Raw genomic sequence first — 26,030 nt, 5'->3', positions numbered from 1 at the left:
AACTTGTAAAGCAGTAGCAGTTATAAAGAACATAACGGAATGGTTCATCTAAGTCCATGGTTTCGCTTTCGGCTCTCTGTCACATGGTAATCGAATAAACAAATCAAATGAACGAATCATTTTGGTGAATCGTTTCAAATGAATCAGTTCTTCTAAATGAATCAGATTCCCCATCCCTATTTCTGAACTATCCTACTGCTACAGAGCAAACCAATTGAAGCCTAACCCATCTAAAAGTCAGGTACGTGCCTTCCATTGAAAGAACAAACAGACGTCAAGGAAATTGTAGGTAGTATGGGAAGATGCAGAACTAGATCACTGCCCAACACCTAAATATCTAGGTGTAATATTGGATCGTGCTCTCACCTACAAACAACACTGCATGAACATCAAGCAGAAAGTGTCAGCCAGAAACATCTTGTCTGGAACCAATTGGGGTACACATCCAAAGACGTTGAGAACTGCAGCCCTGGCTCTGTGTTACTCCGCTGCAGATTACGCTTACCCTGTTTGGTACAGATCCAGTCATGCTAAACAAGTTGACATTTCTCTAAATGAAACATGTCGACTTATCACTGGCTGTTTGAGATCAAACACCACGAGATAGAATCTATTGGCTGGAATTGCCCCACCAGATATTAGAAGAGAAGTTGCATCCATGAATGAGAGAACTAAAGTACTTGCTTCATGTGCACACCCATTGTATGGATATGAACCTGTCCACCGAAGATAGAGGTCTAGGAAGAGTTTCCTGAATACAACCAAATATCTAAACGAATCTGTTCAATCCACAAGTTTGAGATTATGGAGAACTAGAAATCCTCAACTTGCTGGTTGGATGCTACCACATCTCCCTCCAGGACACTGGGAACATTGGTCTACTTGGAAATTGTTGAACAGGCTTCGCACTGAGGTTGGTAGATCAAGAATAAATATCGTAAACTGGGCCTTTCCTGGCACATCCAGGCTATGGGAATTTGGTGAAGACAAAACCACAGCCCGTTTCATGAACTGTAGTAAGTGTCCTTTAAGTTGCACAATGGAGGTCTTGATGGCTGCGACACTTAATGCCCATATTTTGGCAAAATTCTGGGCAGACACTATTTGATATATATGTCATTAAGTACCATTATGCTATGTAAATTGTATGCTTCTTATACGAATAAATAAATAAACCAAGAAATGATATTGGGCTTTAAGGCCAACATATAATGTCACATATCTTAATGATTATAGACACAAATTTCAACCAATGCTCGATAGGCACATATTGTTTCCAAAACATGTTATAAACCTGTAGTTGGTGCACAGCCTATTCCTGTTGAACAGCGCAACGGGGTCTACTCAAGGTTTGATGTTCCATCGTATGGATGGTATGGGCTTGTTCTCTAGTAAATTCCAAATTCTATTATGGAGTAATCTAAGTTTTATTTCACTGTTCCAGTCTAGAATTATCCATTGTTTCTCTTCCTAATTACTTGAGATTCCTCATTGCAAGTATTTTTGTGTCCAAATTTTATTGCTCCTTGTCACTTTTACCATTGTGCTTTTCGTTGCACTGATTGTCATTCTCTGTTGACGAATCTTCCCTTTGGTCATCTGCACCTTTCATTTTTGGTTTTCTTGCAGTTGGTTAGACGTATTTGTCAGATTCTGAATATTTTGGTGTGATCATTGACTTGCCTATGCTTAGATTGCCATTAACATGGTTGCCTATTCTTAGATTGCCATTAACATGGTTGGAGTTTAAAAGTAACAAGTCCATTGTGCTTTCATGTTTTATAAAATTCATATAATAGTTACGCAAGCTGTTTTATTTCTTGTATTTCTCTTTGCAGTCTAGTGGGCAGCGCTTGCTTAACAGCTCTAGAAGATACAGGCGTGACTCTGGCCAAAATGAAGCCTATGAGAGAATCGATTTGCCAGATATTTGGTACCCTGGTTAAGCATTACAATTATGGTTTTAGTATGATCATCAGGATAGGACAAGTGAGTTCATAGTTAATAGTTCCTGTTAAGTGAAGTGTTTGTCAAAATGCTTTAACCAATTCCATAAAGTTCAAAACAGACTTGCTTACCCTTGAAATGGGGAAATCATAAATTACATCCAAATAAATACTGATGTTTATAATACTGATGTTTATAATGCTGTGGTGATTAGCATGTTAGGAATAATTCAGAAATCACTGAAGATGTTGTAAAAATACTCTAGAGAAGGCAGACCAAGAACCTTGGTAGTGAAACAAATTTCTTTTTAACAGAAAAACAGAAGAATATGAACAACTGACTTCAAGGAAAATATCATACAAAAATTATTTAGAAAACCATTGAAAAGTAAGAAAAAAATTCGCTGAGACTTTAGTCGCTGTAAATAGATTGTAATAATTACACTATTAGTTTTTTCATATGTGTAATATCATCTTATCATTATTTCCAATACTTAAAATGTATTATGAGAAAACATATCTTTTGTACCTAGGGCCAATCTTTAATGTGTTTTGCTGTAATAACCTAATCTAGATCAAATATTACATACTAAACATAAACTGTTTGAAAATCTGGCAACTTATAACACCCGTCCAGTTAACTGAACCCTTTTCGATTCTAGCCAAAAGTTGCCAAAGTTAGTGTTAATGAATGAGCAACCCAAGCGAACTCGCGTCATTGAAAGCAGTCATCAAAAATGTGACTTTTTTTGGAACTGCAATTAATTCTCAACATTTAGCATAGGTATATGGATATTCATTAGTTACTTCTACTGTAAAGATTGGCACCAACATCTAATGATATCTGTTCATAAATTAATCATAATACATTTTTGGTATTGGTGTAAACAATAATGCCATATTAAACATGTGAAATAACTGAGTAGGGTACTGTAATTATTACAATCTATTCATATCTATGTGCATTTTAGAAAAAAAACTTCGTAGTGACTTTCTCAATCAATTTTCTGTGTATATTTGTTTGAAGTTGGTTTTTGTGTTTTGTTAAAAATGAATGTTATTTTTTGCTTTTTAGTAGTTTTTAAATAAAATGCTACTTGTTTTTTGTGTCAACCTCTAGAGATCTTTTGCCAGTACTTGCACCATATGATATGAAGCTGCTTGTAAGTGTAATTGCGGAAGTGTAGTGTGTTGAATGTCAGGAAAGAAACGTTAAGGACGACACAAACACCTAGTCCCCAGGCCAGGGATATTAATCATTTACAAAAAAAAAAAAAAAAACAAACCCTGACCTGGCTGGGAATCGAACCCGGGGCCGCCGGGTAACAGGCGGACACGTTGCCCCCTACACCGCGGGGCTGGACTTTTAGTAGTTTACTTGTAGATTTTGATCCCTTGATCGTATAGTAGTATGTGGATACAGTTTTAGGAACTTATTTTCCTTTTTAGAGGGTTTATTACACTACCGAACATACATTTCAGAAAATATTAAAAAACTCTTAACTATTCAGAGGATTTTCTTGAAATTCGTATCATGTGTACATTATTCTTGACTGTTTTGTATGGTGTGAAGAAAGTTGATATTGTGTGATATGTTTGGTTATTCTTAGATTTTCAAAATTTCGTTTCACGATTTAATGAAGTACATAATATCCCGAAAAGTAAATAAAAACGGGTGATTTTCTGTCAAACATGGTGAAAAAAGAGGCTTTGTTAACCCCTAAACACATTTCTTCATACCTTTTAGGTAGGCGGTTGCTGGCTATATATGTGGACATAGTACACTTGACATGTATATTTGACTGCTTTTCACATAATGAACCTGGATGAATAGTGGCAAATGTTTGGCCACCCAGTACTGAAACAACTGTAATGAGCAGTCAGAACACACCTGTCTGATGAAATTACACAGTTTAAACTACTGTCTTATTTTTGTTATGGACACTTGAGTTTAGGCTTTAATTACAAATGAACCATTGATGGGCTATCCCTCGTAAATGAGTATGATTGTCTTCCTGAAGAACTTAGTTTTTGTGAGATCTTAAGTGGCTGTAGAGGCTAATCCTAGAACCGCAAATTTTTCCACATTTTTGACACACATTTGTTCTGTTAGGTATTGGCTGTGTAGTTTGGTTTTTCTTTGTGTGCTTGTCAATTTCTGTTCTCTGCCTTTCTTGCTCGAAGCGCTGAGTTTCTTCCCAGACATTGCGACGCCAGACTCTGTGGTTACGTGCTGTAGCTTCCCAGTTGTTAGTTTTCTCGCCATAAGACCTATCTGTGTCGGTGCGACGTAAAACAACTAGCAAAAAAAAAAAGTTTTCATTTGACACTTTTCCATGTTGGTTTTTAGTGCATCTTTGTCACACTTTTGTGGTCTTCCGAGTTTTCTATGACCATCCTTTAGCTGGGAGTACATAATTTGTTTTGGGAGACGAAATTCAGGCATGCGAATGATATGGCCTGTCCAGCGAAGTTGGTGCTTGATAATCATGGCCTCAGTGCTAGTGGAGTTAGCTTTTTCCATAACACTGATGTTAGTGCATTGATCTTGCCATTTCACACTCAGGATCCTTCTCAGGAAACGTTGATGGTATTTTTCCAGGCATCGTACGTGCCTTCTGTAGGTAGTCCACGTTTCGCATCCATGTGTAAGAGGGTATACCTAACTGTAGCTTTGTACGCATAAAGCTTGGCTGAGTACTGATATTATGATTATCGAAGACCCTTACCTGAAGATGACCAAAAGCCATACTAGCATATTTGAGGCAGTGATGAATATCATCATCAAGATTTGCATTTGCTGAGGGATGGCTGCCAAGGTATGAGAAATGTTCTATGTTCTTCAGAACTTTGCCTTGGACTGTGATTGTAGGACATACAGAGGTGGAGTTGGGTGCAGGCTGGTAAAGGATCAGAGTCTTTTGGATGTTAAGGCTTAGGCCAATACTTGTATAAGCTTCATTAAATGCATTTAAGATTGCTTGTAAATCGTGTTCAGAGTTTGCAAGAACAACACTGTTATCAGCATACTGAAATTCAATGATGGATGTAGTGGAAATTTTGATCTTGGCTCGTAGTCTACAGTCCATCAGTCATGTATTCAATTTCTATGCCTTTTGGTAGTTTCCCATCAACAAGATGAAGTATAGTCCCAACAAATATTGAGAACAGAGTGGGAGCTATCACACAACCTTGCTTCACACCTGCTGTGATTTCAAAATTTTCTCCAGGTTTATTGTTGACAAGAACCATGCTCTTCATATTATCATGCAGCAATCTAAGAATATTTATGTACTTCTGAGGACAGCCTATTATTGCTAGGATCTTCCACAGGGCATCTCTTTTAACTGAATCAAAGGCTTTGGCAAGATCTATGAATGCCATGTACAGAGGTAGATGTTGTTCTTTGCATTTCTCCTGCATTTGTCCAGCACAGAAAATCATATCTGTTGTGCTGCGATTAGGTCGAAATCCACACTGAGTTTCAGGTAAGCAGTCTTCAGCGAGAGGTATCAGGCGGTTGGATAGAATTCGAGCGAGTATTTTCCCAGCAATAGACAGAAGGGTAATTCCATGGTAGTTACCACAGTCAGTTCTGTCTCCTTTTTTAGAAGATCGTAACTATCAGAGCATCTCTTAGATCAGGAGGTATTGTTTCAAGGAAACAAATGAGCCAATAGACCTATTGCAATGTGTGTTATACTAATATTTTCCTCGTTTAAATTTGCAGTAGTGTATATAAGACACATTGTTTTTGAATTTCATTAAATATTTTTTATTTGTGGTTGTAGTAAGTATTGTCTAGGAAGTGCTTACTTACGAATATATACAGGGAAAACTACTTGTCAGATGATAATGACATTTTTATATGTTATAACCACATGTGTTCGTAGTGCAATACTCAAGTTACAATTGTTTTCAACAACCCCGAAGGAAGTTCTTATCATTTTGCTAAAGTAACTCTTTCTCAGCCCAGGATTAAACGTACAGCAGGAAACTTGGGCTTGTTTTTAAGCACTCAGTCGTGGTTATCAGAAACTACAACCACTGTAACATTACAGTGTGGTATCGAATTTATGAAGAGTAATATTGAAGGGAGGGTTTGTGTGATCCGGACCGTGCGATTAACAGCAGACGGAGAGGAGAAATCGGGTGCAGTGTTGCCGTGTTCAGTCGCCCTAGGCAGTTGTAAAATGGAGAGCCTGTGACCTTGGTTCGTCCGCAAGCTACAGTATTTTCAGTTGTCATATGTTCTGTATGTTGGCCACGTCACTTCAAGATGCCTTTATCAGAGGGTGAACTTGCAATGATTTTCAGTGCCATTTGTTTATTTCAAAATGTGGGGGAAGAGGTAGGGGACAAGAGGTTCCCTGTGTATCAGAAAGTGGCAGATTGTCTTGGATTATCACTGTCGTCCGTGAAGAGAGTGGGAGCCACTTCAAAGGAAAATTATGGAAATACGTCATCCAGGCCAAGAAAGAAGCAATGTGTGAGACTGGAGTGTCTGAAAATTCATCTGGATGATTTTACTTTGGGCACAATACCAAGAAATATACATGATTTTTATATGAATAAGGTATTTCCCACAATTAAAAGCATCGTCGCCATAAGACCTATCTGTGTCGGCGCGACGTAAAGCCCCTAGCAAAAAAAACAAAAACAAAAAAACAATTAAAAGCCTTCTCATGAAACTGTTAGAAAATATGGCAGATTTTCCTGACATGTCATTTTCTTTGCTTTTGAACGTAGTTAAAAGCTTGGGATTCCGATTCACAAAAACTAAACAGAAAAACAGTGCTAATGGAATCTGTGACAGTTGCTGCATCCCGACATACCTACCTTAGACAAATTAGAGTCTTAAGAGCACAGGACTACAAGATCTTCTTTACAGAGGAGACTTCGTACGGACAGAACCATACTAGGAAATATGGGTGGCAAGAAAGCATGCTGGATGCTTTAGAAAACAACTTTGACAACACCGTCTGGAGCTGGGAAATGCATAATAATTTTGCAGATTGGAAATGAAGAAGGATTTCTTGACGGTGCTGCACTTTGTTTTTTTGCCAAGAAAAGGAGTGGTGATTACCACAATGAGATGAACTTGACTCGTTATGAAGAATGGTTCACGAAAGTCCTGAGTTTATTGCCTCAAAGGTCGGCTGTCGTTGTAGATCAAGCTCCATATCATACAATGGTCGATCCTTCAGTTAAAAACCTAAACATGTCGTGGCAGGGACCTGAAATTATATCTTGGGTAACATCAAAGAATATTTCACTATCACCTGGAGTTGACAATTATAACAAATTAACTAAATCAGGCTGATTGTCCTTGCCAGCCCTTATTTTCAAATACGGTAAAGAAGCTGGAACAACTGACTTCGATCAGATGTACTGCGTCCGTACAGTCGGTGGTATGGATCTTTGCACTCAGGGTCTTTCACAGGTCCTCTTACCAATTTGATCAGTTTGGAGTTGATGAACGCCACAGCTAGCTAAAGGTGCCATGATGTTGATTAAACAGGGTTACGTATGTTGCCAAGATGACCGACGCTCAAAAATGACGTGAAAACCTGATTATATTTAGAATCCTATTGGGCGATCAATTTTCAACATTGTAAATTTAGTTCATAGAATAATTCCAATGAATTTATATGCGATGACATTCTGAACGTAATATTATATTATTTGATATACAAGATGGTTGTATCTAATCATGATTGTTATTCCCAATTTGCGTATTCATGATATTTAGGACATATTATATACTAATTGATGTAATAATGTTGTATATGATCATGGATGGTTGAATGCATCTATTCTACACAGAAAACAACTGAGATATTATAGTCGGTTACATTTTATTCAATAAAAATCCCTACGCTATTACTTCGACGAAACCAGAGAATATTGTTAAATTACAAATTGGAAAATAAAATTGATAAAATAGGAATTCAGGGGCTGACATTTGAAAGCACTTAAGCCGAAAACTGCAATTTTACAGGAGAAGCAAAAAACTGTTTCAAAGGTTTTGTTTGAATTATTTATTCAAAAAACTGTTTCAAAGCCCTTGTTTGAATGATTTATTTATTATAACAATAATACCAAAACCATTGTAAAGTTCAAGAACACACCAAAACCATTGTAAAGTTCAGAAAGATGAAAAAAACACAACGGATTGCATAAATAAATTGAATTATAAGCAAATGTTGTGGTAAAATCCCTTGTACTCATCATCTAAGTAATCCACCATCGTAAGTTGTAACATGTTAATTTTAAGGACACTTCCTGTAAAGCATTACTTTGTCAATTTATATATTTTTCATCTAAACAGTGTTATGTGGCTGAAGATGTTGATAATATACGAAAAATGTACCACTTTTGACTGTTAAAAATTGCCTTAAGCAATCATTGTATCGACTAGGTGGAAAATAAATAAATACTTAATTGTGAATCTGTTGAAGTGCGATACGGACCACGAAGCTGATTTTATGTAATTGAAAGGGTTGTCGAATTTGCATTCCTGGACCATGTCTCCCAACTCGCGGAACCATTGCTCTGCAGATTCGTTTCTGCTTTTCAATGATTCCGAAGTCCTGGTCACAAGGTGTGTAAAAATGACCAGAAACTGAAAATTTGAGTTCAATAGTTTCAAAATTGTCTTTCGCAACCAAATAAATTAGAGCCATCAGGACCATGCGGATTTTTGTTCTGGCTTGCACAGTTATCGCACCAGATAACTGTGTGTCTCTTATGGGTGAACTCTGATTTCAGTACTTTCACGATGCATGATGCTACTTCATTTCCCCCCGCCCTCCCAGCAATGCCTTTGTGCCACATGCACATGTAACTGTTGCTTGTATCTCCAACATGAATACACAAGTTATAGTTGGAAAGCTGTCTACAATAGAACATGCTTGAGTGAGTAAGTGAGGGTGTGAACATTACTTTGTGCATATCTACACTCACTGTGCAAGCAGCACCTGCAGGTGATCGGGACTGAGAGCAATCACTATCGAGTAGTTGTTTTGCCTTCTCAGCTTTGCGCTGATGTACTTTACGCCTTGCTATTAAACCAAATTTTTCAGGCCCTTCAGTAGATTTTATTTTATGCTTCAAAAGATCATACGTTGCACACGTATCTGTGAGATGATGATGAAATTTCAACTTCGGAAATTCTTTCTTGAAAACCCTGCTAAAAATCTGTAACTCATTTGACGTTCAGGATTCTTTATTTGATAAGGCCTATAGATCCTGTGGACATTAAGGTCTGGGCTCAAGTAAAGCTGAGACGATTGACGCCTAGAATAATGGCTCTCTTCCGCTTTAAAGACTGTACATGGGCTTCGATAAGATCCCTATCTTCATCAGTATATTTGAATTTATGGGCACGTGAGCATGGATTTTGCCCTCTTGTGTCCTTCCAGACTAACTGCCCTTCTTTTTTTCTTACTTATTAGATGACCTAGGCGATCGTCTGATATCCCCAAGACACCACAGAATACCCTCCTGCAAACTTTAACATGGTCTGCAGAGGTTGGTAATCTATAAGCCACAGTTACCTGACGATCGCGAGTAGTTGGTGAATCACCCCCTTGTTCAGTTGTTGAAACCCTCTTTCTACTTCTCTGAATAGGGATTAAACTCATCAGTCCCATGAGAAAGTTAGAGCGCGCTGAGTAATCTTCTTTCAAGAAATCGCTATGCAATGTCTTAGCTCCTTGAAGCAGGTCCTCATTCATTGTACACTTGCTGCTACACCTTTTGCAATTAGGCTGGAAAGTCGGAAAACGCTGCTATAGCCTATCACCAGTTGAAACGATAAAACAATTAAACATAACCTTCAAAGCTCATCGAGTACTTATCTTTTGAAACGGACGAGGCTGATCACGACGGAAGTCAAGGGGACGATTTGTTTGCATTTTAAGTTAGGTATTTATCATAAGAAACCCTCCACTGTTATAATACGAATTCGTCACTGTTAGCTAATAAACAACTCTGCAACTCCACACATTATGATGACATGAAGCAATGAGAACCACTCCCGCCTAACACAGACAAGGTTCAACGGACATACGTGCTCCTCTATGCCAAGGCGCCTGGACTTATAACTGATGCCATCTAGTGACCTTCAGAGGAACTGAACTAAATGAGGGACGGACTTACTTGTTTCTCCACGCCATCAGCATTGCTTTTTACTTGCATATCCGCGAAATAAAAGTGATTTTTAGACTTAAGTGCTTTCCCATGTCTGCCTCTCAATTAATTGTTCTGACAACATTCAAGTCTGTAATTGAAATCAATATTTAAGTTGCTCCCATAAAATACGGACTAGTGGTTACTGGCATAAGTCTATCACAACGTAATGCAGTGGAAAAATTAATTGCATTGGTTAGCGAATATCATTGTTCCATTATACGAGCACTAGTTTACATCAATCTTTAGTTTACTCTTTCAATTACTATCCATACGTCGTATAATGTCTGTTGAAATTCGTAAATTCAAATATAGTCATTTTGTCGTATGAACATCAGCTGCTCCAGATTTAAAATTATTCTGTTATAATATATATATATCTCATTTACCAAATCATATCATTTTCCATTATACAGATGTATTTCCGTAACAAGATCCTATCTAAGAACGCTCTTCCTGCAGTGAAAATTAAATAAAACAAATCTAATCTAACCTTTATTAAATAACATTTGCCCTGATGACCTCTACACCCATGGAAGTTCAAACACATAATGGTACTGTGATAGTACATATATCACACCCCCGAGAGATATTATTGTCAGTATTCGATTTATTATTATTATTATTATTATTATTATTATTATTATTATTATTATTATTATTATTATTATTATTATTAGTAGTATTAGTATTTCATTTATATATTTTGCCATTTATATTGGTAAGCTGGAAGATATCCACATATGTAGGTATGAGTAATTTGTTTTGCAGGAGTGGGAAAACATTGCTTTAATAACTCTGGTAATTTGAATGAGTCATCTGGCTACCCCAGTGTTTGTTGATGTACTTGTGTCAGGAAATTCCATTAGTCATGTATATATCCCAGCCTGATGAGATGAGCTTGTTGTTGTACCAGGGAAATTTGATGATTCATGTAAAACCCCCGAGTGTTTGTTTATAACTTGGGAGAAAGAAGAGGTTTACTCATGATTGGCTGGCAAGCACCAATCCAGACGTATCATCTGAGAGGAGGGGGATGTTGATGTCTATAAAGGTTGATCATAGGGCGGCAACCAGAGACATTGTAAGGGTGATTGTAGAGGTGATTGTAAAGGAACGAGAAGGAAGATAACTACAACTACAACTGAGGCACTGTACGGGAAGGAAGTGGTGTTGATACACGGTACTGGAGTGACACGGCTGCAATGGACTGGACTTCAAACGTTTGTGGAGCGTAGTCTGGTTATGTTCGTAGAAAGTGGCTGATTGTGGAGAGTGCTTGCGCATTAAGTATTGTAGCACTTGTGGTGGCCTAGCATTATATGTTGGTGAAAGCTATCTCAGACTTTCCATAATTTATGTTGAGGATCGACAGACGTGTGTATATATCTTTACAAGTGTTAAAATATGTGAACACAGTAGTACAAGGTACAGTATCTGTGTGATGTGATAACTGCCGATTATGAGAATCGGTAAGTCGAATTGATATAGAGACAGTGAAGGGTATTTATCTTCATACATGTACATTGTTCATCGGACTATCTACAAATGGTAGCTTAGTTCTCGCTTTCGTTTTCCCACGATTTTCATTATTGTTGTTGTTGTAAATATGGAGTCTTCCAGCAATATTTTATGTGTGTATTATATGTATAATGCTGTATGTTGATGAGGTGCTCATGCATGAAATTTGTTAAGAATATAGTTGGCTATTTTAGAATCAGTGTTATTGATGAACCTAGGTGCAGTTCCTACCTAATTAGTCGTTTTCAGGAGGTTAGGTAAGGCCTGCAGCAGATGTACCAGTACGCAGCATTATGTACACGCCCTGGGATATAAAGTCTATCATGCTCTTATCTAAATTCGAGGGATCCATTCTGGTGAAATCTGGCGCCCATACTACGGACATTTCGGTTAATTATGCTTATTAATTTTATTAAGTTTTTGAGTAATTTTATTTATATATTTATATACTTTATTTATTTATTATTATTATCATCAATTAAAGTTACAGTACGCACACCTATCTCTGGGGATATATCTCCCTAATGAAGTAATTGAATGAAATGACAATTACAATAACATGAGACAAAAACAAGAAGATAAAATCATATTTGACACATGAAATAAAAAACACAACAACATATCTCTGAATTACACTAAGACTTAACTCAGAAATAACTACAATTAAGCTATAATTAAATAAATGGTAGATATCCTCATAGTTATATGCGCTATTTAATTAATTAGGAATGGTGCCATTCAAACCTCATCTCAGTATTAAATATCATGGCTCAGACATAGCAGTAGTGATCAAATTATGAGTCATTTACATTAAAGATGGACTGATGGTAGCTTTCAAATGATAATTCATGACCTTGGTTCCGTCAATATACTACTCAACATGTATAGAAATGAAGAGTGCACTTGTCTATGGTCTATCTCTATTGTGTGGGACATGAATGCAACATGTGGGATAACTCCTCCCAATAGGATGCACGTGCGTGTCAAAACATGTATAACGTAACACAGGGATTCGAATGAGGAACATCAAATACTCAGGATTAAACTAAAATATGTCATAAATTCATGAACATCTCCCGCATACCATGCTTCATTACTGAATGCAGATAGTTCAAGTTCGAATATGATCTATACCTTTGATATATCTCGAAGAATCTGTTGCTACCATCATAAAAATAATCGTCGTGTCTATCCATACCAGCATTCATTAACACATAATCGCGTTCAGTATATCATTTAAACGAAGACCAACAAAAATATTTATATATATGCCAAACACCAATCATAAATTCAACACTTCAAGTATGACTTACCAGTATAATGTATTTCAAAGACAATTCCATGCAAAACGTACAACGCAGTTTTAACATACCTAATTATAACCTGAATAATACTAGATTGATATGTTAGAGGATCCGATCTGTTAAAATGCGTATGAAATAACACATACCATCAAGTGTACTGGCCAACTTCTCCAATGTTATTACTACACCCCAAATTATGCTTACATAAATAATATGATAACATGAATAACAAGAATATGAGAAGAACATTATTTTACACGTTTGAATTGATAAGTTACTGACTTGACTGCCAGGGTCCAGGTTGCACGTGGCCTGCGTCTCCTCTTCATTTTCACGGGATATGCGATGTTTGGGGTTCACCTCTACATTTTAGCACTCCATCCCGTCAGTCTGGACCAGGTTACAAATCAACATATTCGATCTTAGTGTTTACTGTGCACTAAGTATTCGGGTATAGGCTTGACCAATTTTGTTACTTTCATTGACCTGTCTCAGTCTTATCCTTGACTTTGACAATGCTAGTAATGCCATTCCTTATGCAGCCAGTCCCTGCTATGAATGGTGTGAAAATGTTGTTCATAGGATCGGTTGATGCATGCATTTCTGTGGTCTTGGCAGACTGATATGTAATAGCAACTTCTGGCTCGATGTGGAAAGCAACAGGAAACTACCTCACTCCTCATTTCCCTAGTACGCCTCTTCAGTGATGCCTAGGCCATCTATGACACCTGATGGCAGACCTGTTGAGGATCCAACCAACCTTAGGGCTGAGGACTGAACATACAAAATAATAAGCAAATCAATTCACACCGCACACGAAAATCGCCACATGGTTCACCAATAACTCATAACCAGGAGTCAAAAAGTACTGGGTGTCCAGTCGCCATGGCGTCTGAAAATTTTTACCTGGCGCCTGAATCTTCAAATTCGGTTATAAAAATTTATTTTTCAAAATCCGGAGTTCCCTTACAAGTACATTTCCGTTCCCACATTTTATAAAGTAACATGTTGTATGGTGTTTTGTGTGTTTTCTGTAGCTCATATTCTAATATGAGCAATAAACGTTTTCATTGCTTTTGGCAGAGTCTTGAAGTATGTAATTGGCTCTTCGTACCTTGGAACTTAACGTTTCAGTTCTGCACGAGAGCTGCCTAGTGGTCATGAGACACATCGTTGTAACCTGTCAAACAAGTAGCCTTTCATGTGGACATATCATAACACATCGAGTTCCATTACAGATGATCGGCTATCGGTACAGTAATCACATTCAATTTACAAAGTATACATTTATTATTCACCTATTCAATACCTACTGTACCGTCAGGGCAAACTTGCCCTTGGGGTGGAAAACTCCCCTAAAGGCGGATGAACCATATTTGGTCAACGGCATAGAAAGTCCTCAACGGCGGACCAGGCGTAAGGACAGTAAGTCCCTCCTCGGTTGGAATGGCGGACAAAGGCTGCAGTGACTAGGAACCCTTCAATCGTCTTGCATCGGCTTGCCATTGAAAACAGTTCTTAAATCATAAAGTACAGTGCGTTTGTTGAAGTGCAGCAACACTCTCACTCTAAAAGAATCTCACGCACAGCAGTCTTCCAACAACAGATTGACTCTTCCAAAAGTCCTGCGGCGATCAGGAAGTTGCGACGGGGGCAGAATTGTGATGTCTGGAAGCCTCTAGTGATAACTTGGCACGTAGGCGGTAGATGTGTGATCGGTCGCCTTGCTTAGGATTGTGGCTGTAGAGCAATTCGGTTGCTGCATCTACGACTGAGCAGTCCTATTTAGGGTCCACTCTGCTCACCTCACATGGGGAAGGGGCTAGAAAAGGTGCCCTAAACATAGTCAGCCACTTCTAGTACCGATTGGATAACCGCGTCCAATGGTATCACCTCAATGCAGTCGAACAAGAAAGAAATTATATTTTGCTACATGGAACGTAAAAACACTTAATGATGACCCTTCAAATGAGAGACCCGAAAGGAGAACAGCCCTTGTGGGTAGTGAGTTACGAAGATACAATATCGACATAGCAGCACTCCAGGAGACCCGTCTTGCTGAAGAAGGTCAGTTGAATGAAAACTGAGCAGGATACACTTTCTTCTGGAAGGGTAAACCTATCAGTGAACAACAAACACATGGAGTAGGCTTTGCTATCAAGAATAAGCTTCTCAGTGACGTGCTGGAGCTTCCAACTAGACGTAATGAACGCATCATGACATTAAACTTTGATTAAATGGCAATCAGCATGCCACAGTAATTTGCGCATATGCCCCCACATTAGACTCTGATGATGACACCAAAGAAACATTCTATTCAGATCTGGATGACATCCTATCAAACATCAGTCGCCTAGATAAAATCATATTGCTTGGTGATTTTAATGCCAAAGTGGGAAAGGACCGTAAAGTATGGAATGGTGTCATTGGCAAGGAGGGAGTTGGCAGTGAAAACTCCAATGGTATTAAGACTCCTCTCAGAATGTGCTGAGCATGGGTTGATAATCACCAACACCATCTTTCGCCAAAGGGATCACTTCAAAACATCATGGCAGCATCCTAGATCAAAACACTGGCACCTCATTGACTATGTAATCGTTCGCAAGCAAGATCTACACGATGTTCTCATTACCAAAGCAATGACGGGAGCTGATGACTGTTGGACAGATCACAGACTTATTAGATCAGTGATGCACTTGTCACTGTCCACCCAGAGGAGGAAACAACAGAAGAGCTTCAGACATACTCTCGACACCGAGAAGTTTGGCAATACAGAAATTACTTCAAGATACAGAGAGCTCCTTCATCGGACTTTGCCGAAGGAATATCAGCCTGATGTAACGCAACACTGGGAGAGTCTGAAGACCACTATTCAAGATGCTTGCAAAGAAACAGTAGGATATAAGACCAGAAAACATCAGGACTGGTTTAATGAAAATGATGAAGAAATTGAAGCACTGATCTCAGAGAAGAGAAAAGCCTTGCAAGCATGGCGAAGGGACATGAACTCCCACTCTGAAACAAGCTGTAAGTATTGCCAAAGCAAATGTCCAAAGAAAAACCTGTGAGCTCAAGAATGCTTTGGTGGACAGCAAAGACAGAAGAGTTGGAATATCTAGCAGATAAGGATTCACGACAGTTCTTACAAGTGACAAAAGCCGTTTATGGTCCCACCACCTTTGGGAGGAATCCTCTTTGGTCCAGTGATAAGAGTACACTTTTAAAAGATCAGTACTCCATCATGAATAGGTGGAAAGAGCATTTTGAAGACCTCTTGAACCAGGATTCGATTATTGATGAACAGGTGTATGATATATTAAAACAAGCTCCCATCAATGAAGAACTTGGCTCCCCACCAACACTAGATGAAGCTAAGCATGCTGTAAATCAAGCAAAGCGTCACAGAGCCTCTGGTCCTGATGGTATACCAGTGGAAGCTCTCAAAGAAGGAGGTGAGGAACTAATAAGACACATACATGAACTGATTGTCAAAATTTGGAGCACAGAAGAAATGCCTCCTGATTTCGGAGACAGTCTGGTAGTTCCCAATTTTAAGAAAGGGGATCGAACAAAGTGCAATAACTATCGGGGAATATCCTTACTGTCGTGCCTGGGGAAGCTTATTGCTCGAATCTTGGCAAATCGTATGGTACCCCTGGTGAAGAAAATACTTCCAGAGAGTCAGTGTGGCTTCAGGCCTTCTAGAGGAACCACAGATATGATATTCACAGCTCGTCAACTCCAGGGAAAATGTAGAGAACAAAATAGACCTCTTTACATTGCCTTTATTGATCTTACTAAGGCTTTTGACTCTGTGAACCGAGAAGCTTTGTGGAAAATTTTAGTTCTATATGGCTTTCCGCAGAAATTTATTGCCATCTTGAAATTGCTCTACACTGATATGATGGCAGCTGTCATTGGCAACGGCTCTATTGGAGAGCCATTCCATAGCAATACCGGTGTTAAGCAAGGCTGTGTGATAGCCCCCACTTTGTTTTCCTTGTATGTTGCCGCTGTCATGGAACTTGTCAGAGATGATTTCCCTCCAGGAATTTATATAACTTACAGGATGGATGGTAAACTTTTTAATTTGAGCCGTTTAAAGGCAGGAACTCGGACATCGTCTGCAGCATTAGTTGAGTTACAGTACGCTGATGATAATGCTGTTGTAGCTCAGACACAAGAAGAGCTTGTGCTAATCCTGAATGCTTTTTCTGCTGCGTACAACAAGATCGGACTCAAACTGAATACCAGCAAAACACAGATCCTATACCAACCAGCCCCTGGGGAAGGTCAATGTCACAATTGGGAACATGCATCATTTTCAAAAATATTTTTTTTGAAAAGTACACCAATGAAATAGTACGTAAACGTATTACATTGTGGTATGTTGCCTTGTTTTCTACCATTAAAAAAATATTTAATAGTGCCTTTCCGCAAGGCGAGTGAAACGGCCTCTGACGTAAGCGGCGCGCTGTGACGTCACGATCCAGTACCGCATGGAGCTCTACCAGCCGTTGTGCATCAGCCATTGCTAAAAGCCGATTGTTTATTATTCATGATCGCGAATAACTTCAAAATGACAGAAGAAAGGTTCAAAACAGCACAATCAGACAATCTATCATGTGTAAATGTCATCATTCTTGAAAAATAGTTACTTTTGTGGCCGCAGAAATTCGCGGATATTAACAAGCAAGTTTGTAAGTGGCGTCTTTTATATACGTGCAATGTACTGTAACCCATAGTATTAGGATAACAACGAACCTGGATAGATATCACATCACTTTCAACATTTCCTTCTAGACTGATTCCCCTATTAAAGAATAACATTACATTTTCAGGCTTTCAGCATTAGTAAACTAAGAAATCGGATTTCAGCACTAACATAAACATATAGGTAGCATTATAGTACTAGTCCGCTTCTGTGATGTAGTGGTTAATGTGTGCCACTCCCGGAGGCCCGGTTTCGATTCCTGGCTCTGCCATGAAAGTTGAAAACAAATAGTACGAGGGCTGGAACGGGGTCTACTCAGCCTCGGGAGGTCAACTGAGTAGAAGGGTTTCGAATCCCACCTCAGCCATCCTCGAAGTGGTTTTTCGCATTTTCCTACTTCTCCTCCAGGCACCTAAGGCCACGGCCGTTTCCTTGTCTATCCCTTCCGATCCTCCCATCCTCCAACAAGGCCCCTGTTGAGCATAACAGGTGAGGCCGCCTGGGCGAGGTAATGGCCCTCCTCACCAGTTTCATCACCATACTCAAACTCTCACGTTCCAGGACACTGCCCTTGAAGTGGTAGAAGTGAAATCCCTCGCTGAGTCCGAGAGAAAACCAACCCTGAAGGATAAACTGATTAAGAAAGAAAGAAAGAAAGAAAGAAAGAAAGAAAGATCATAGTACTATAGGGCTATAATCTATCATTCCCAAAAAATATATATATTTATGGTTGGGACAACTGGCCTACCCACTTCCGGGGCCCATGAAAGAGAATTAAATATACTTGCGGAGGGAAAAAGTTAAACATGATAAAGATAAATATGACTTTATCTAGTTTTCACAAGTCGGGCTGAGTGGTTCAGACTGTTGAGGTGCTGGCCTTCTGACCCCAACTTGGCAGGTTCGATCCTGGTTCAGTCCGGTGGTAGTTGAAGGTGCTCAAATACGTCAGCCTCGTGTCGGTAGATTTACTGGCACGTAAAATAACTCCTTCAGGACTAAATTCCAGCACATCGGCGTTTCCGAAAATCGTAGAGGTAGTTAGCGGGGCGTGAAGCCAGTAACATTAATTACATTTGGCTTTTAACAAGCTGAGCATATCAGGAAAGAAAAGTGTCCCCATCTTCAGGGCTGCCGGCAGTGGGGTTCAAAACCCACTATCTCCCGGATGCGAGCTCACAGCTGCGCGCTCCTAACCGCACGGCCAACTCGCGCGGTATTTTTACCCTTCGGTTTATTGACTTGGCTTGTATAACCTAAAACTTAGGCTAAGTTGGATAATATTTTAAACACCTACATCACTATTTTCACCTGTGTGCAATTATGTTATTTATTTCATTAATATTATGATTATTATTATAATTGAGCATTGTTAACTTATAAGACCCCAACAGACAAGCATTGGTTTTGTGTAGAGTTATACATTTGTTAAATTCACGTTGTCCCTTTCATGATGTACACGCCTATTCTTTGTTACATTGTAGAGTATTTAGATATAGCTTAAATTTTTTTACCAATGAAGCTCTTCAATAAAGACATACATAACTGTCCCATGCCAAGATATATTGGTAGAATTAGAGCTGTCAAAATGGTTCATAACCCCTTTGATTTGTTATCTTGACATGGATCACCCAAAACATAGGTTAGGTTTGGAGAATACTTTAATAATCAGCATTATTTAATGCACTGTTTATTACTTTCATATTCCAAGATGTAATTGAAGCATTTAAATAAAGCATCATACATTAAAATTTAAAGTTTTACCACTAGAACAGCTGACATGGAAAAGTGATTTGAAAATTCAAACAAATTCATCTTACGTTAAAATCTTCAAAAAAATAAACTGTAGACTTTTCCGATATATCACTAGCATTTCTCCAGCTCGCCAAAATCCATTTCTCCCTAGTTTTAGCGTCTTTGGAACGTTTATAAACAATTTGTTTGGTATGGTATGCGATGTGCTATTGCACATCGGAACTCTACACCATTTATAAGTTTTCTGCCTCACTGTCTGCGCAGGATTCATTTTAAGTCTAAAATATACCACTCAGATTATTATCCAATGTATAGACCTCGAATTTAACCATACTAGACACTAACGTAAAGTAGAAATACGCGAAGTGTATCCTGCTTCTCACAGCACACTATGTGTTATTTCATCTGCTAATTCAGTCAACCTGTACGATGACGTCAGGCCAATGAGATCGCGTACTTGCGTGACGTGACATTTTCGTAGATTTTTATCATGTTTGGAGTTATTATTTGTACATTCTGATCACATTTTTGAATTCTGCATGCAATTTTGAATCAAATTAGCATATTTTTAATTAAAACCCCGGATCATGCATGTTCCCTATTGATGGAGTGAGCCTTCAAGTTGTAAACACCTTCCCATACCTTGGCAGCACCCTCTCATCAAGCGCAAATATAGATTCAGAAATCCAACACAGAATTAACCGTGCAGGAGCATCCTTTGCTAAGTTACGATATCGAGTTTTTGACAATCATGATGTCAATATCACAACAAAGATTCCTGTGTACAATTCTATTGTAGTTCCAACCTTACTCTACGGATCTGAATCCTGGACATGCTACAGTTGACACCTTAAAAAGCTGGAACAGTATCATCAACGTTGCTTGAGGAGAATATTGCAAATAACTTGGCAAGACAGGCGCACAAATATCAGCGTCTTGAAGAGGCACACACCACCAGTATAGAATTCATGGTTTTAAGACGCCAGCTACATTGGACAGGGCATGTAGTTCGCATGCCCAATAAGCGCATTCCCAAACAAGTGTTTTACTCTGAGCTATCAGTAGGTAAACGCTGTATAGGCGGTCAGAGGAAGCGATTTAAAGATGTAATCAAGGCTAACTTGAAGAGCTGTAACATTGATGTTGATAACTGGGAGAACTTAGCCCTTGACCGTTCATCCTGGAGATCACTAGTCCATTACGGCACACTGTCTTTTGAAGAAAACCGCCGACGTACAGCGACTGACAAGAGGCAACGTAGGAAAGAAAAAGAAGTGAAGTGCTGAGGAGACATAGAAATAACATGACAGCTCCACCTGGGACTACCTGTCATCACTGTGGCAAATTGTGTAACTCCCGCATTGGACTGTATAGTCACCTCCGAACACATAGATGAAGAGGCATCCTGCCTGGAAGACAAACCTACTCAATTACGAGTGTTCGCTATCATCACCTACAGTACCACGTTTTGTGGTTAAATAATCATAAAAGATTGAAAAGTTGTGGACATGTTTTGCCTTTCGTATTGGGCATCATCAGCACATTAGCTAATCTTAAAAGAAACAATTTAAAAAAAAATGATTACACTATTGTTTATGAAAAATTGAGATGAGATATGTTGTGATATTAAAAAAAATTTTTTTTGAAACAGTTGTTAAGAAATTTGACATGGAAAGTATGAGCACATGATAAAATTATTGTAGTATATTTTACAATATTGTCTAAAAAATTATTTGTAATTGTACCGGGCGGTACACCTCTACGCGACGCAAGTTCATATCTTGCACCAATTGAAACTTCTCTACTGGAGAAACCCGGAACTTCAACCACCAAACTAACTCTACTGGTTACCAGAAGATGTCACTGAGTGTTTTTGATTTGCTTGTGTTTTTCATTGATCAAGAAGTGTGGACATTCTCTAACAGATGTCTCTACCAAAAACTATGGTAATACACTCTGGCGCAATGGAATGAACTCTCTTGAAGAAATTTTGTATTCATAAATTTTGTCTTTACTAAATTTTGTTCTGTGGTTTGTGGGTTGGTAATATTAACTCTTTCTTTCCGCCTGTTTTGAATTTAACCAATCGGTAATTTATGTAATTAATTTTCCTCCAATTATAGCTTTCTTCTTCAAATTTCCTTGTGTAATTCATAGTCTTCCAATAAAAATTGAGGGGGTGTGTCTACTCATTCTTGAAAGGTCTCGAATTTTCCACGAGGGTATAAAAACTGCTGATTTTCTTGTCTCGGGGCCACTAGTATAACATCTAACTCGGTGTGTGAATATGTAGCTGGGGGCGGGAAGCGCCTCGTTCTTCAGACGGCAGATCTTCAACAAGGTAATGGCCTTTTAACATCTTTATTTCTTGCTAGCTCAGCAGTCTAACTCTCGGGGAGGGTTCGAAACCTTTAATATGTAACCCATCTCTTTAAAATGTAAATTCCTTTCCAGTGTATGTAAAAACTACAAACCTCCTTTACCGTAAAGTGGGGATAGAGAGTGCTTCACCCTCTCGAGCTCCCCTTCATTTTGAAATTGAGGTGACTACGTTTTCATAACAGTTTCTTCTCTTCCTTAATCTATTAAAGTTTTTCATATGAGTCACCTCCCTAGCTTGGGATTAGCCCCTGTGTGTCGGCCTAGAGCCACTTAGGTTTTAAAATGTAGATTTAGGAGTGCAAATTCATGCCTCCATCCTTTTGTTTTGGGCCATTTAAATTAACCTGGTTTTTGCACACTAAGGCCCAGTAGATTGGGTACGAGATACCCCTGTTTATTTATAGGTATGCCTTAAGGGCAGTCAGGTGTAAAGTTTGTTTATGGCCTTCTGATAGACTTGAACTATTGAGAGCGGGTCAGCTCTTTATGATGTTGTGATAAAAGTGCCTTAGAGAGGTTTGAAATGTAAGGTTGGGAGCTAATGCACAATGTAATTAAGGGTTTTCTGCCCTTTGGTGTTTTGTGATTGTGAGCTGAGAGCTGAAGGATTGATGAATTTGGGCCTGTAGCCCAGAATTTGTAAAGACCACTTAACTGGTGCCTTCTTGTAAAGCGGCATTGTACCGGATTTTCCTTGTTATTTTCCCCTAGTGGAAACTGTTTAAATTTTTCTCTTGGTTGTGTACCTGATGTAACTTGTTGTTATTTGTTGTACGCTCAAAATTCTATGTCACCATTGTTAAGTTTTGAAAATATAACCTTGTTGAAATTTTAATTCATCTTTCGAACTTGTTGTTAGACTCATTCCAGCCCGCACCTTCTTTCACCTCTGACTTCCACGGATAACTCCGTAACAGTAATGATAAGAAGTTTTTAAAATCGGCATATATCTGGAACTGAAATGGATCCTCTTCTTAGTGAAAGTCAAGAATATTCGCCGCGGCTGCTGCCAAGTAGATCAGAGGATGAATTTTGTTTTGAATTATACGTTCCAACTGTTAAAATTAGGTTAAGAAGAAGCAAATGGTGTTCCTTCATTGAGTTGAATTGATTTAAGATACACTCTTGCGTAGTCGTTGAAATGGAGTATAAGTTGGAGATTTATCTGTGTTTGAAAGTTATGTTGATTTTCACATATAAGTGTAGTCTTCCAGATGTTGTAGGAATCTCGACGGATAGAGTGTTGTTAAACTGCAAAAGAATAAAAAGATGTATTTGATGTGTGTGTTTAAAACGTATGTGATTATACGGTGTTGTGGATTGCGTAAAATTGGATACTGACGTAAATGCCGTGTGAGTATCTATCTTGTTTTGTTAGCAGCGTTGGTCTGACTGGAGTTCCTACTTCGCGTGTTGTATGGGTGTGACGGAGGGAGGGAGGCGAGTTGAGGGAGGGTAGAGCTGGGCGGAGTATTACGTGTCAGTATCGGTATGGGAGGGTGATTATTTGGAGGGGCAATTGTAGGCTTAGTAGTCGGGGGGGGGGGGGGATAAGTGGGGTTGTTGAATTGAAAATTTTAAGTGTTCGTGGGATTTTATTTTGCTTTGGAATGACTGTTTTCGATAACTTGGGCATTAATGTATATAAAGAACTTTTAACCTCTGTGTCTTCGTTAAGGTTGCGATCTTTATTGAATGTTTTGTCTAGAAAAATATAAATATTCTCTAATTCATTTAGCAGTTTACCCTTATTAGTAATCCTGATTATTGTAAGATCCTTTTCTATTGAAGTAAAATGGTGGCCTGTTTCCTTCATATGCGTACTCATAGCGGAATATTTGTTGTGTTTATCAGCATTGAAATGTTCCATGTATCTTACAAAGTAACTTCGCCCAGTCTGACCAACGTATGGAAATCCACACTGTGAACATGTTAACCTGTACACTCCTGAGCCTGAATATTTACTGTTATTAGTATTATTTATTTTATTACGATTGAAAAATATGTTTTGTGTTGTGTTGGTTGTTCTGAAGGTTATGTTTGTTATATTTGTTGAAGGCAACGAGCTAGAAAGAGGACTATAGATTGGCTATTGGACCGCCATATTTGAATCTACTTGAAAGCCACGTCCGCCATATTGTAAGCGACCAAATCGAGTGGGCTTGTGATGAAGCAAGTACAGAGGCTGCGGGAATAAATACCGTTTCACAGTTTTCTTTATTAGGGAAGCACTCAAAGATGCGAAATGTCTGTTTAAAAGGACATTAAAAAAATACAAGATACAGGCTACGTACTTACATATTGTATAAAGAAAGAAAATTAGCGCATTTCCACTAGTCCGAATTACAAAACAAATCACAAGACATTGCCAAAAATTTAGACCCACTTACAGGGAATGAAAATATAGAACAGAAAACCTTGAGCAAAGCAATATAACAATATCGAGAAATAATTCATATAACTTTAATAATAATAATAATAATAATAATAATAATAATAATAATAATAATAATAATAATAATAATAATAAATCCTGATATATTTCCATTTACCTGGAATTGGCATTTTGTATGGATTTAGCCTAATTTTACGACCGGATGCCCTTCCTGACGACGCCAACCCTAGGTGGAGTGATGTATTTACTATTGCGTGCTTCTGTAGTGGTTTGTAGAATGTTCTGTTGTGTGTAGATGAAGAAGGTTATCCAGTCCCGGATCCAGAGGAATTAACTGTCGACTACCCGGTTAAAATGCTCAACCCGGTCGAATCTGGTGCCCTCTGAACCAAAGGCCAGCATGCTGATCATTCAGCCAAGAAGCCGGACACTAAACAACTTGGCAGGTTAGATCCTGGCTCAGTACGATAGTATTTAGGTGCTCAAATCCCTCAGAACTCCTGCAGGACAACATTCCGTCACCTCGGCTTATCCGAAAAAGTAGTTAGTAGGGCGTAAAACTAATAATAATTTACGAAAAATAAGTATTCTAGAGCCGTGTGGTACAAGGTTTGAAGTGAACAATGGTGTAATAAAGTATCCCTTAATAATAATAATAATAATAATAATAATAATAATAATAATAATAACAATAAAATAAGAACAAGAATTTGTAGGATAAACAATTTGAAATAATTGCTAAAAAAGAGAACAGTTCTTCTTGTGATAATGATCTTAAATCACATAAGTTAACTTTCCTGAATAATTCACTTCGATTATCTTTGGAAGAAGTTTATGGTAACGCCGATTTTTTATTTGCCTTATGTAGCACCCACTTAGACACGCTTTATAGCTATGATGGGATAGGAAAAGGCTAGGACTGCGAAGGAAGTGTCAGTGGCATTAAGGCACAGCAGCCCCCGTATTTGCCTGATGTGAAAATGGGAACCACGGAAAACCAGCTATCAGTGCTGTCGGCAGTGGGATTAGAACTCACTATATCCCGAATGCAAGCTAAGAGCTATATACCGCGAACCACGTAGCCAACTCGCTCAGTAGTAGTGGTGATGTAGGACTGAAAGTCCTCATATTACTCCGTATCGTTGGCAAAGGGGATGAGGTGACTAGGAAATTCTAAATATTGTAGGTGTGGCGTTGGACAGCAGGCGTCTTGTAACATCGTTGTTCACTTTATATATATTTTCAAAATGCTGGGGAAATGTGCTCTGTAGGATACAATGTAATAATAAATAGTGGTATTGGTTTTTCGTCCTACCGACTACTTAGTACGGTTTTCGGAGAAGCTGAAGTGCCGGAGATTTGCCCCGGTGGAGTTCCCTTACGGGCCGGTAAATCTACTGACACAAAGGTAACCTATCTGAGCACCTTCAAATACCAAATACAAGAAAATAAAAGTAGGCCTAATGTACACGTGCTGGATTGTGCTACACAGACAACGTAATTCTGCTAATCGCCCAAAACTGTGTACTTTAGTAAAAAAAGAATCTTATCTAAAATATGATATTTATTCTTCATGTTTTCTCTACAATTTATGCAATTGCATGCCACACACGTAGAGAGCATATTTTCTTCGATCTAATCTATTAGAAGTATCGCACCGTATGCGGAGAAATTATATGAATGGCGCTTAAACTATGGAGTCGCTATTTCGCCTTGGCACCACCCAGAGCACTGTAGCACCCATGTTAGCCACTCTATAGTCCTCTTTCTAGCTCGTTGGTTGAAGGTATTAGTAATTTAGTGGATAGTTGGGTTACTAT

General features: G+C 38.5%; 1 protein-coding gene across 2 annotated transcripts in view; it reads left to right on the top strand.

Moving 5' to 3' along the window:
* Cap-D2 (CAP-D2 condensin subunit) overlaps positions 1-26,030 on the top strand; it is a 410,800-nt gene that overhangs the window by 80,922 nt on the left and 303,848 nt on the right. For both annotated transcript variants that reach the window (XM_067148430.2, XM_067148432.2), the window contains exon 5: positions 1,839-1,989. In XM_067148430.2, coding sequence (XP_067004531.2) covers positions 1,839-1,989 — 151 coding nt within the window. The remainder of the gene's footprint in view (positions 1-1,838; positions 1,990-26,030) is intronic.

The sequence above is a fragment of the Anabrus simplex genome, chromosome 5, assembly GCF_040414725.1.
Source record: "Anabrus simplex isolate iqAnaSimp1 chromosome 5, ASM4041472v1, whole genome shotgun sequence".
Taxonomy (NCBI): domain Eukaryota; kingdom Metazoa; phylum Arthropoda; class Insecta; order Orthoptera; family Tettigoniidae; genus Anabrus; species Anabrus simplex.
This window is presented reverse-complemented; position numbering and strand designations above follow the sequence as displayed.